The sequence below is a fragment of the Microcebus murinus genome, chromosome 7, assembly GCF_040939455.1.
Source record: "Microcebus murinus isolate Inina chromosome 7, M.murinus_Inina_mat1.0, whole genome shotgun sequence".
In the NCBI taxonomy this organism is placed as follows: domain Eukaryota; kingdom Metazoa; phylum Chordata; class Mammalia; order Primates; family Cheirogaleidae; genus Microcebus; species Microcebus murinus.
The window spans coordinates 17281589-17295022 of record NC_134110.1 but is presented as its reverse complement, the minus strand read 5'-3'; the positions used below and the strand labels follow the sequence as shown (position 1 = coordinate 17295022).

General features: G+C 42.5%; 1 protein-coding gene across 1 annotated transcript in view; it reads left to right on the top strand.

The window, feature by feature from the left end:
* Positions 1-11710, top strand: part of CHSY1 (chondroitin sulfate synthase 1) — a 64641-nt gene extending 52931 nt beyond the window's left edge. Inside the window, exon 3 of the mRNA XM_012764585.3 lies at positions 8690-11710. Within this exon, the coding sequence (XP_012620039.2) occupies positions 8690-10279 (1590 nt within the window). The 3' untranslated portion in view covers positions 10280-11710. The remainder of the gene's footprint in view (positions 1-8689) is intronic.
* Positions 11711-13434: the final 1724 nt, after the last annotated feature.

The following is a 13434-nucleotide window of genomic DNA, read 5'->3' as shown; positions in this document are numbered from 1 at the left end:
GTAACCATATGTCCTGAGAGCCTGGGACAGGCCCAGTTTATGCTGGTGGTCTTGGCCTAATTATTAACAGACCCACTCTTTGATTTCAAAACGTCCTGCTTTAGACAGTAAATTATCTGGAAATCCTACCTGTAGGCGTATGAGAATGGTAATTTACCTATGTAAAAACTTGTAACTTTGGCTATTGAATCTTCCAGCAGTTATTATGGTCTCTTGACATTTAGACAACCCATATTTTCTTTGAACCAGTTTTCAGAACAAAAGGATAAGAAAACAAATTCTCTGTAATGAATTGAAACACTGCATAAATCTGAATGAGAAACTGTCAGTCCGAGCGGTGATAGTCTGTTGATGTGGCCAAACTGTGTATGTAATGCAGGACGGCAGTGGAAACAGTTCATGGGAAGGGGGACTTAATGAGAATGTTGGCTTTCCTTGCAGAGGACAAGAAGGACATTTGCTGATGAAGACCGTGGAAGGTATTTGTTAACAGCAAATTAGATGTGGGTAGTTGATGGTTATTCCCAGCTGGGCTCGAAGTTCCTGGGAATAGCATGACCTTGGTTGGTATTAGCCCCTCTCAGATTTGCCACTGAAAGACGCAGGGTCCTAAAACATCTCACAATCAGGGAGGTGGCTTTGCTGGAGTTGAGGATTATAAAGGTACTTTTTAGAACAAAGATCAAGGGCTAGTGGGCATTGGAAATTAAATGAAACTATTAGTGCTGCTGTATGCATCTTAAAAAGGTTTTTTCAGGAAGTTTGGTTTAAGCAAGGAATAATCTTGTGATTATTAAATAACCTGTGTGCATTGACTTGTGTTTTCTTCTGCAGTATCTTTTAACTTTGTGTTTTATAATATTCTTAATAATGTGCCAAATTGTAGATTATTGAAATACCTTATGATAATAAAATCCTCTTAAATGCTAGATTTGGTGCTATTCAAAATATTTTTTATAACAAAAAAGTCATTATATATTTGTTACTCCTGGGGTTACTAAAATGAACTGTTATGACTCACTCTCATGTTCTTAACTATTTTTATTTTATAGTAGAATTGGAGCTTTGTTTTTATAGGATGGAAACAGTTAATGGGAATGAGTTATTACCCTTTAATACCTCAAATATAGTTGTACTTGGTGAAGGTAACCTAATGCTGCAGCTTCAGCTGTATCAGGAGTGGATGGGCAGAAAAACCTCAGGACAAGGCTTTAGGCTGTGATTCCCCAAATGTCCGGCCGCAGACTGACCAGTCTGTGGCCTGATAGGAAATGGGTATACAGCAGGAGGTGAGTAGTGGGTAAGCTAGTGAAGCTTGATCTGTATTTATAGCCACTTGCCATCAACATTACTTACTATACCCCCCCCCCCAATCTGGTCCATGGAAAAATTGTCTTCCATGAAACTGGTCCCTCATGCCAAAAAAGATTGGGGACTGCTGCTTTAGAAGACATGGATGGTTCAGACATGGTCACATAAGGGCTTTGAAACTTTCACCTTGAAGGGGCCTCCAGTACAATACAATCATTTTATAAAGGAGAAAGATCGAGACCTGACAAGTTCGAGTGGCTTGTATAAGGTCTTAAAAGTTTTTAGTAGCATATAAGCAATAAATGTCTCTATACAGTCTTATTTCTCAAACTTTATTCTTGAAAGTGTTATATTCTAAACTTTCTTTCAGAGGAATAATATTTATTTCTGTTACCAGAAAATTGCTGAACACTCGGTTTAGTCATATGATTATACTTCTTAAGGGACAGGGACTTCAGACCTGTTGAGTGCAGGAAGTTGCCTGGAGTTCAGAAGTGAAATCTTACCTGCATCCTACCTGCTTAATGGGTACCTTATGGTGAGCAGTGAATTAGCCAGAATGTGAGGGAAAGAGGGAAAATATTAAGTGTTCAACTTAATGACCAACCACTTCTCCTTGATGTGTGCCTAAGAACAAAACTATTCAGTTTCATCTCACCTACCACATGCCTTCTTAAGTACAATCAGGTGTCCTTAAGGAAAAACGATGAGGAATAGGGAAAACCGAAATCACAGGAGAGAAACTAAAAACTTGTCAGGGTAAAAACAAAGAAAGAAGTAAAAGATAATTCGAGGAAAACTTTGCAAAGGATTCCAAAATCAGATACAAATAGCTGAAATGCTGCTAAGGAGATCGAATCCCAAAGCACTGAGATCGCTTACTGTGACTACAATGGAGGTGAAAGGGGGTAGAGGGCCCTTGGTGGATGGCACTGCGTGAGGGCTGGCCCCAGAGGCCTGGTGGGACTGGACCAGCCTGGTGGGATGGGGTCCGGGCAGAGGCCAAGCACGGGGGCTTCTCCTGGGTTTCCCTCCTGCCTTCGTTTCAGGAACTACCTGTGATTTCTGGATTTCTCCCCTAACCTGGCCATAATAGCTCATTGACATTTTTGCTTTGAATTATACTTTATATTTCCTGTTCTTAATTTCAGAGGTTTTCCCTGAAATCTGAAGAACATATTTGATTTCCCCCTTCTTCTTCCATCTCACCACACTAAGGATAATACAAAGAAATGGTTCCCTGCCCCTACACCAGAGCCATTTATGATAAGGCTTTGCACAGAAATTGAGGGGGTTGCTGACCACACTAATTGACTGAAAGGTGCCATCTGCATCCAATTTGGGGCCACCTTGGTATCACCTGCACTGTTATGGTGGAGGTACACACCCTCACCTGTTGCTTAAGCCCATGTTACCTCCTTTTAGAAAAGGAGCTATTTCCTTTACATTTAAGTTTTCTTAAGATCATTATAGGTATGTATTCTATCCAGTGTATTAGGTGGGTAGCTTCTTTGTCTAAAAATGTTTATATTGCAACAACATTAGTAAATGTGCCTATAGATCTTTTCGGACAACGCAAAGGCCACCAGCCAGTCTGGGCATAGACTTGGCTTTATTTATGGTTTTCTAAAAAAATTTTTTTTAATTTTATTTATTTTTAGAGATAGGTGTTTTCATCCAAGCTGGAGTGCAGTGGTGTTAATCCTAGCTCACTATAACCTCAAACTCCTAGGCCAAAGCAATCCTCCCACCTCAGCCTCCAGAGTAACTGCAACTACAGGCGAGCACCACCATGCCCGGCTATTTTTTCTTTTTTTTTTGGAAGATTTTCTTTTATTTCATAATGAAAATAAAAATAAAGGTTGGGTTATCATTATCATAGTCTTTTTTTTTTTTTTTGGTATAATATATCTCTGTGGAAATATAGGGTTATTTATACACTGGCTATTTTTTCTTATTTTTTGTAGAGACAGGGTCTCATTGTGTCGTCCTGGCTGGTCTTGAATTCCTGGCCTCAAGCAATCCTCCCACCTCAACCTCCCAATGTGCTGGGACTACAGGCATGAGTCACCACCCCCAGCCACATTTTTTATATTGCTATTTTTCTCTCCTATGTGCATTGTTTTTCTAGAATGAATACTTTTCTCTGCTGTTGTCTGCTTTTTTTGTGTTCCATCTTCAGGGTAATTCTCCAACTTTATCTTCAAACTCTACTCCTCTTTTTTGTTTTACTGTTTTAGGTTTAGTTTCAAGAGTTTGTTGTCGTTGTTGTTGTTATTGTTGGTTTTGGTTATTCTCTGTCTTTTTTATAATTTTCTGTTTTTGTTGCATGGATGCAATATCTTCTCTTTGAATTCATTGTATTTATAGTTTTGTTTTTTGTTTTTGTTATTGAGTTTTTCTTCACTGCTTTGTTTCTATTTCTGCCAAGGTTTTTGGTTTTGTTTTGTCTCCACCTTTCCCACTGGCACCCTTTTCTACTGCCTGGTGATCCTTGGCTATTGCTCCTCATTGGAGAGTGAGGCACTGAAAAGCGAATGGAAGCTCCTGGAGGAGGTTTTTCAAACTGCTGCCTTTGCTGTGACAGTCCAACTTTTTGGTTGATGTTTTTGTTGGAAGACTCTTGATATCTATGGGACTGTTTAGTTGATCCAGAAAAGACTTCCAGTTTCCTGCTTGGGATGGGGAGTGGGAATGTGTGTTCTGGGAGGCAGGTGGGATATGAGGGCCACGGGTCCTGCTAAAGCCTTAAAGACTTTCGTCTCCCCGTTTCCAAACTTGCACCTCACCCCTACCTAGGTTTAATTTCTGGAAAAAACAGAACCTCAGAGTTACATGTTTATCAGGAACTAACCCCAGAGGAGTGAGAGAGAATAGCCTGTGGACAGTTAATACTAAGGAATAACTACTGTAAATGATGAAACCTCCAGTTTTCAAGATTTGTTAATCCTAATTTAGTTACAGCAATTGGTAGGCAATCCCACACGCATTTGGCAAAAGTCTCTGGGCCGAGGCCAGTACCAGTCGTGGCCTTAGGAACACAGGGCTGCGCATCACCGCCTGAGCTCTACCTCCCTGCCCCGCTGCATGAAACCAGTCCCTGGTGCCAGAAAGGTTGGGGACTGCTGATCCAGATGGTAGAATAACTTAGAGCATGTCTTTGAGGATGTGGGCCCTCCACCACCACCCTCCAACCCCCTGCCCTGTGAGGGCTATGAGGGAGCGTGGTCCCTGGCTGTGCGGGTGGGAGCTCCGGATCTCGCTGCTCCATGTTCCCAGTTCTCCCAGTCTCCCTGTGGCCCGCTGCACTGGGCTTCACCCCCGCCTCTCGCAGCCGGGTGTCCTTCGTGGGGCTCTGACAGGTGAATTGGCTTACTCTTCAGAGCAGGCTGTTAGATTCATCTTCCTTCACTCACTGTCCATTTTCCTGGGACTTGGGGGCATCTCTTGTTTGCTGTCTCTCCTCTCTTCATTCTTTTGGTATTTATAGGTTTAATCCTTTTATATTCCTTTATGCTCTTTTTAGAGATACAGTTGACCCTCAGAGAACAGGTTTGAACAGTATAGATCGACTTATACACAGATTTTGTGCAATAAATACATTGGAAAAATTTTTGGAGATTTGCAACAATTTGAAAAATCTTGAGGACGAACTGTGTAGCCTAGAAATATGAAAAAAAACAAAAAGATATGTCAACAAATACGTAAAATATATGTAGATACTAGTCTATTTTATCATTACTATAAAATATACACAGATCTATTATAAAAAGTTAAAATTTATCAAAACAATGCACACCACCACTTACTGCACAATTCACAGTTGAGAGAAGTATAAACAAATGTAAAGATGCAGTATTAAGTCATAACTACATAAAATTAACTTTAGTACTATGTTCTATACTAATGTAATAATTTCATGGCCACCTCCTGTTGCTGTTGTGGTCAGTTCAAGAGTTGCAAATACCTCTTTCAAATGCCTTGTGATGCTAATCATCTCTATGTGAGCAGTTTGTCTTTCCAGTGAATTGCGTATTGCAGTACAAAGTGGTCTCATGGTTCTTGTGTATTTTTTTTTTATCATATTTAGTGCAATACTCTAAGCCTCCAGTAACACCATTGGACCCATACAGAGTGCCACTAGTGATGCTGGAAGTGCTCCCAAGAAAGAGAGAAAAGTCATGACATTACAAAAGAAATTTGAATTTGCTGATACGTATTATAGATTGACATCTGTAGCTGTGGGTGCCGGCCATTTCAGAAGGACAATTCACCTTGTAAACAGAAGATACAAACTTATGATATTGATTAATACAGTACAATACTGTCAGTGTGTTTTCTCTTATGATTTTCTTAATAACATTTTCTTTAGCTTACTTTATTGTAAGAGAACATAGCATATAATGCATATGACATACAAAATGTGTTAATTGACTGTTATCAGTAAGGTTTCCAAGTCAATAGTAGAGTAGTATTTAAGTTTTGGGGGAGTCAAAAGTTACTGTGGGTTTTTGACTTCGCAGTGGTTGGTGTCCCAACCCCCGAGTTGTTCAAGTGTCAACTATATTTGACCTATTCAGTCATAGGTCTCCAGTTTATATTCTAAGAATAGCATTTTTGCTACAATGTCAAGAACGAAATTGTGGAAAGAAACATGGAATTCTGCAAGGAGACCCGTAGGGGGCTGTGGCATAACCAGTGGGGCCAGAAAGAAAGATCCAGATACACAGTAGATGAGACTGGCAGCACGAAGGCCATCTGCGGGCCAGAGAAAGGAACAGCACCTGTTTAGACTCTTCTTACCTAATTCTGGAAAACGTGTAAAGCCAAATTGATGGTTCAGTGCATTGTCATTCTTGGAAATGAAGGAATCTTCCAAAATTGTGGTTTTTCATGTTCATTGTCAAAAACCTGAAAGTTATAAGCAGATGAAATGGAAATTGTGTGTGTATATATATATATATACTTGCAACAAAAATATATAAAATCTCTGTTAAAATTATTACCTAGCTTTCCATCACATGGAAGACAATAATGATTTATGAGTCCCCAATTATGGAGCATGTAGATTGATGATTTCCTCGCTGTGGCAGAGCCTTCCTTACACAGTAGTGTCCTCGGGTGCAATCACAGGCTGGTGGCGTGCACAGTTGATTCACGTTATAAAGGCTGGCCTTGGTGAGACAGGAAGAATGGCTTCTTGGAGCCTGGAAGCATGTTCTGAAGCTCCGTGGCAGGTTCTTGTTACTGGTGGGACAGACACACAAGGAGTGAGTGCCCCAACAGAATTGTGAAATGACTGTCTTTGTTTCAGGCTTTTAGTCTTGCAAGGAATTTTTCTAGACCTTGCATCATCTTTTTGAATCCTCCGACTGCACTCACTCATCACCTTGTAGACCTGCGGTTTGCACCCAAGAATCAGCCCTTCTGGAAGATGAGCAGCTAGGACACTTTGGGCAGGAAGTTCATTAGACTAATATTGTTGTGACCCACATAAGGAGCAGAGTAAAAAGAGAGAAATAATCATGGTCGTCCAAAATTGCAGCGCGCATTTCTGTCAGTGTAGTTTTTATCTGGCCAGTCCCTCGAGGGCTTGAAGGAGTCCTAGAACCAGTCACTTCCTGCCTTCTCCCAGCAAGCCTCAGATTATGCCTTTCCTTTAGGTCATTTAAAGCAAGAGTCTGAGGTTTGCTTTCCTGTAGTTGATGGTAGGCAGCAGAAGAGGTATGTAAAATTCCACCTAGTAAGTATCCACTGCCGACGCCTGTGGTGGCCCCACCGCACCCGGTTCCTCTGGGCACACAGAGAGGTCAGAGTCGGTGGTCACCCTCCTAGATTAGGGAGGCTCAGTCCCCCCCCCCTTCCCTTTTTTAAAAAAAACATAACAGCTTTTTCTAATTAATTGTAAAATTTGGCAGTAATTTCTGCGGGTAATTGCATGTGTGTATCGCACAAGTGGATCATAAATGCTGTGTGAAGCAGCGTCAGAAACGGTAGCGGCATGTTGAGGGCGTGGTAATTCCCTTCTAATTCCTGCTCTGAGACCGACCCCGCGGGCGTCCAGGAGGGAAGTTGGGCTGCTCAGGCCCGAGTGAGGGAGAAGCGTGTTGGAGCCGGCGGTGTGGGAGTTGCCTCTTCTCTTTTTTCTTTGACAGTAGTTCCCTTCTTTTTACTCTTATTGTTCTTAGTTATTAGTAGCCCATAGTATTGTATAGGAAAAGAAAATGGAATATAAATGTACCAATGTGTATTTTTCTGTTACTGTAGTTGAAGTGACTCAGGAAAAAAGTCGAAAGTATGCCTGTCCAAAGGCAAATGAACTGGTCAGCCCAAATCCATATCGTCCCTTACTAATGTGAACAGAAAACAAAACTGTGAACCTCATATGAAGGGAACAGGTTTGCCAGATACAAACCCCAAATGTTATTTTTATTAAACATCTAGACTTTTTTTGTGTGTGTGAAATACTCTTCTTCATTCTGAAAGGCATTGTAAAAACATCATCTCCTTCCCCAGATGTACTGAGCATTAAGCACATTCCCTCCTGAGGGAACCTGTTTCGGCTGATCCCGTTTTGGCTGGCGGCCCTCAAGCTGACACTCCCCCAGGACCTGTGTCTAGGACAGAGGGAGAGCTGATGGGATAATGAGCCCTGTCCATTCCACATCCTTCCCCTCTGCCAGCATTTTCTGAGCCCCCACGCATGAGGTTCTCCTGGTGCTGGAGACCTGGTGTGCAGGAGAATGGTCCACGTCCCCAAGGGACAGGCAGGCCCCCAAGGGTTTTCCCCTCAGGCTCACTTCCAAAGACTTCAGAACCTCGTCTCACCTGATAGCACACCCCTCCAGCAGCAGGTCTCCTCCTGCCTCTGACCGCCTTGCCTTTACTGTAGCTCCCGGGAAGCAGTGTTAATCCTGCGCTCAGGTTGTGCTCCTGGAGTTCTTCTGGCTCCATCAGGAGGAAGTTTATTCCCGTAGATGGGTAGCTGCCGAGTCTGCTATTCTCGTCTTCAGCGAGGGACTCTTGGGTCCCTTTTGCAGGCTTGATGGGGCCCCGGGGGTGGCAGTCTCTTTCAGGCATGCTCAGTTGGTGCACTTCAATCTTAATTTTATGCTTTTTCATTATGGGAAAACTTTCCATAATTCTGTTTGCCTGCAAAATTATAGTGGCCAACTGTGGTTATTGATGAAGCCTTATTTTGTTAAGCAGTTTATATCTTCTAATCTTATTAAGCTGCTGTTTATTGGGCTTTATCTGGGGCTTTTTCTGCAGTATGGCCCATTTAGAAAGATTTCTAATATGTGGGGTTTTCTTTAGAGTATGCTAGCACTCAGTCAAGTTATATACTAAATTAGTAATCTTTTTTTTTTCTTAACAGATGCAGCAGCTTTTCTATGAGAATTATGAACAGAACAAAAAGGGGTACATTAGAGATCTCCATAACAGTAAAATTCACCGAGCCATCACATTGCACCCCAACAAAAACCCGCCCTACCAGTACAGACTCCACAGCTACATGCTCAGCCGCAAAATAGCCGAACTTCGTCATCGCACAATACAGCTCCACCGAGAAATCGTCCTGATGAGCAAATACAGCAACACCGAGGTTCATAAAGAAGACCTCCAGCTGGGAATTCCTCCTTCCTTTATGAGGTTTCAGGCCCGCCAACGAGAGGAGATTCTGGAATGGGAGTTTCTGACTGGGAAATACTTGTATTCAGCAGCTGATGGCCAGCCCCCTCGAAGGGGCATGGACTCTGCTCAGAGGGAAGCCTTGGACGACATTGTCATGCAGGTCATGGAGATGATCAACGCCAACGCCAAGACCAGAGGGCGCATCATCGACTTCAAGGAGATCCAGTACGGCTACCGTCGGGTGAACCCCATGTATGGGGCCGAGTACATCCTGGACCTGCTGCTTCTGTACAAAAAGCACAAAGGGAAGAAGATGACGGTTCCCGTGAGGAGGCATGCATATTTACAGCAGACTTTCAGCAAGATCCAGTTTGTGGAACATGAGGCATTGGACGCAAAGGAATTGGCCAAGAAAATCAATCAAGAGTCTGGATCCTTGTCCTTTCTCTCGAATTCCCTGAAGAAGCTTGTCCCCTTTCAGCTCCCTGGGTCAAAGAATGAGCACAAAGAACCCAAAGATAAAAAGATAAATATACTGATTCCTTTGTCTGGACGTTTTGATATGTTTGTGAGATTTATGGGAAACTTTGAGAAGACGTGTCTTATCCCCAATCAGAATGTCAAGCTTGTCGTTCTGCTTTTCAATTCCGACTCCAACCCCGACAAGGCCAAACAAGTTGAACTGATGAGAGATTACCGCATTAAGTATCCCAAAGCTGACATGCAGATTTTGCCTGTGTCTGGAGAATTTTCAAGGGCTCTAGCCCTGGAAGTCGGATCTTCCCAGTTTAATAATGAGTCTTTGCTCTTCTTCTGCGATGTTGACCTCGTGTTTACTACAGAATTCCTTCAGCGATGCCGAGCAAATACAGTTCTGGGCCAACAGATATATTTCCCAATCATCTTTAGCCAGTATGACCCAAAGATTGTTTATAGTGGGAAAGTTCCCAGTGACAACCATTTTGCCTTTACTCAAAAAACTGGCTTCTGGAGAAACTATGGGTTTGGCATCACTTGTATTTATAAGGGAGATCTTGTCCGAGTGGGCGGCTTTGATGTTTCCATCCAAGGCTGGGGGCTGGAGGATGTGGACCTTTTCAACAAGGTTGTCCAGGCAGGTTTGAAGACATTTAGGAGCCAAGAGGTAGGAGTAGTCCATGTCCACCATCCTGTCTTCTGTGATCCCAATCTTGATCCCAAACAGTACAAGATGTGCTTGGGGTCCAAAGCATCAACGTATGGATCTACACAGCAGTTGGCTGAAATGTGGTTGGAAAAAAATGATCCAAGTTACAGCAAAAGCAGCAATAACGGCTCAGTGAGGACAGCCTAATGTCCAGCTCTGCTGGAAAAGACGTTTTTAATTATCTAATTTATTTTTCAAAAAATTTTTGTATGATCAGTTTTTGAAGTCCATACAAGGATATATTTTACAAGTGGTTTTATTACATAGGACTCCTTTAAGATTGAGCTTTTTGAACAAGAATGTGATCAATGTTTGCCTTTGAACACATCTTCTTGCTGAACATTATATAGCAGACCTGCTTAATTTTGACTTGAAATGTACCTGATGAACAAAACTGTTTTTATATATATTTTCCTTTCAGACCCCTTTGCTACATCCTATGACAGAAAACATGGAACCTGCAAAGTATTATTGTAACAAAACACTGTAACTCTGGTACATGTTTTGTTATGACTGTTAACATTCACAGATTCTACCTTTTGTCTTTTTTACAACAATTTTTTTTTTAAAAAGCCATTTCATGTTCCAGTTGTAAGATAAGGAAATATAATAATAACTGTATCATCATCTTCAGGACAGCTTTCCAAAGTTGATCATTTGCCCCAAACTAGACTCTGCTCATCACGGTCTTGTAGGTTCTTAAAAAGCAAGAAGAGTCAGGAAAGCACAGTGAGATGCGTGGCCGTTCTTGTTGCAGTTCATTTGGCCTAAGTGGACCTGGCATTAAATTTCAAGAAGGATTTGATATTTTTTCTTTCTGACCCTTCTCCTTAAAGGGTAAAATATTAATGTTTAGAATGACAGAGAAGAATTATTGTAATAAACCTAATGTACGCAAGCTAAAACAAAAACATACACCCCCTAATGAAAACATTGGGGGAAAGTGTATTTGGTTTTGTCCATTTCATCCTGTCTGTGTGATTTTTGGTAGAGATGGTTTTCATTCTTTAATTGCTGTTTTTTATCCTTTTGTATCTGAGATACCTTTAATTTATTTAATATCCATTGTTCAGAGCTCTGCCATTTCTTGAGTACCCGTTAGTTATTAGTATTTATGTGTATCAGGAGTGTTTTAGTATGTTTTATTTGCAGTAAACCGATCTCCAAAGATTTCCTTTTGAAAACGCTTCCCCCTCTCCCTTTAATTTTTACATTCCTTACTGTTTTACTAAATATTAAGTGTTCTTTGACAATTTTGGTGCTCACGTGTTTTGGGGACAAAAGTAAAATGAATCTGTCATTATACCGGAAAGTTTGTTTTAAACTCACAGATCAAATGTGCCTTAATAAATTTTTTTTTTCATTTAGATTTCAAACGGTGATAGACTTGCCATTTTAATATATGTCATTGGAGATCTGCTTATTTGTAAATAGCGTATTGCTCATTTGGAAAAATAAACCAGTGAACAATATTTTTCTATTGTACTTTTCAGGACCATTTTGTCTCATTATTCCTGTTTTAGCTGAAGAATTGTATTACATTTGGACAGTAAAAAACTTAAAGCACGGATTCAAAAAGGTTTTCAGTTTATTTGAGGGAAATATTTCTTTGGGCTACAGTTGGAAGTGAAATGAAACTAACTTTCAAGTGTCTCCTCCTCTATTTTTTTGTAAAACGAACTCATCTTTTGTTTGCTTTTCCCCAGCTTACTGCCTCCGTGTTCTCTGAGACAGAGGTCTTCACACCAGGTCCGGGCTCTGTCTGGAAGACACAAATGTACCTTCCCAGGTCCCACAGAATCTGCATTTTAACAAATGCCCCACCTGACGCTGTGTGCGCACAAACGTTCTCAGGGTTTCGGGATCACTCTAGCTAGAGGCTAAATGGCATCCGGTTGCTTTATAATCCAAGAATCAAAAAAAGCGAGATCTTTGATGCCAAGGTAGCAACCTTTCGTGGATGAAAACTACACTCCCGGGATAGGTATTTACAGAGTAATGACAGTTAAGTCGCAGCATAATGACATTGTGCTCACAGAAAGAAATTGCTGTAATTCAGCCTAATTGCCATTTACTCTGTGGATGTGTTTAGTTTTTTCTTGGAAAAAAGCAGAGACAATTTTATTCTTCAATAAGGAAGAGCATAATAAGCCTCTTGATGACAAAGTGATTTAAATTCTCTTCTATTTATCCTAATAGTGAACTGTAAGGATTTGGGATGGTGCATGAGTGACAGCTCTGTCGTGCTTCGTGTCTGTCCAGCATCTTGGTGACCCTTGATTAAACTCACCATTCGCTTCCCTGCTCCCACTCCGCTCAGCGCCACCTCCCGTCAAGGCTCAGTCTCCAGAGATGCAGCTGGAACCTTGCTCCGCTCCTGTCCTGGCAGGGCCGTGCCCTGACTCTGCCCTCTGGCCTCCAGGCTCCACCCCTCCCAGCCATTGCTTGGTCCCTCCAGTGCTCCCGTTTTGCCCTGAGAGTGGACTTGAACATCCCACTGGCACCTGGGGGCCCTCCTCAGCCCAACCACTGTCCCCTCATCTGTCATCCCTGACTCTACTGGGCACCTCCCCGGCCATGCTGGGCTCCAGGTTGTGGGGTATCCATCTCCACTGCTCGGGCCTGGGCTTTCCCTCCAGCTGGCCAGCCCGACTGTGCTCCAGGACACAGCTGGAGCACCCCACTGTCCACTCTCATGCCATCCTGGGCCCTTCCTGTGCACATGTGACACAGTGGAGTAATTCCATGACCATGTGGTGGTGTTCCCTCACCAGAGCGCCTCGAGGGCAGGCCATGAGTCTCCTGGCACCCCATGGCATCCCTTGGCATGTTGGGAACCACAGTGCCCTGCTTGCTCCCGGGCCAGCCCCCCTGTGCACCCCTCCCAGAGGAATACTTCTGCCCCTGGATGGGCTGAGACATCTCCCCTTAAACAAAACTTTCTATGTATACCTCAGCATACATTATTTTTCATCCAGAAATAAGAAAATGGAATGGTCCATAACCCCACACACCAGACAACCAGTGTCAACAATATTTAAAAATTGAGACTAGTCCGTGGATGTAGTTGAAAAGGGAGAGGCGACCACAGCGCACAGGGTCATGGAAGTGAAAACTCCCTCCTCTCTCCAAGCGTGCAGCCTCAGGCCTCCCCACGAGAGACTACCAAGTCTGTGCGTCAGGCTCAGGAAGAGGTGTGTGCTGTGTGTGTGAGTTTTATGTAGACTAGCATAGGTAGCAGTTTCAAAATGTATGCACACAAACGAGAGGAGCCGCGTGCTCGCCTGGGCACAGGGACCTGG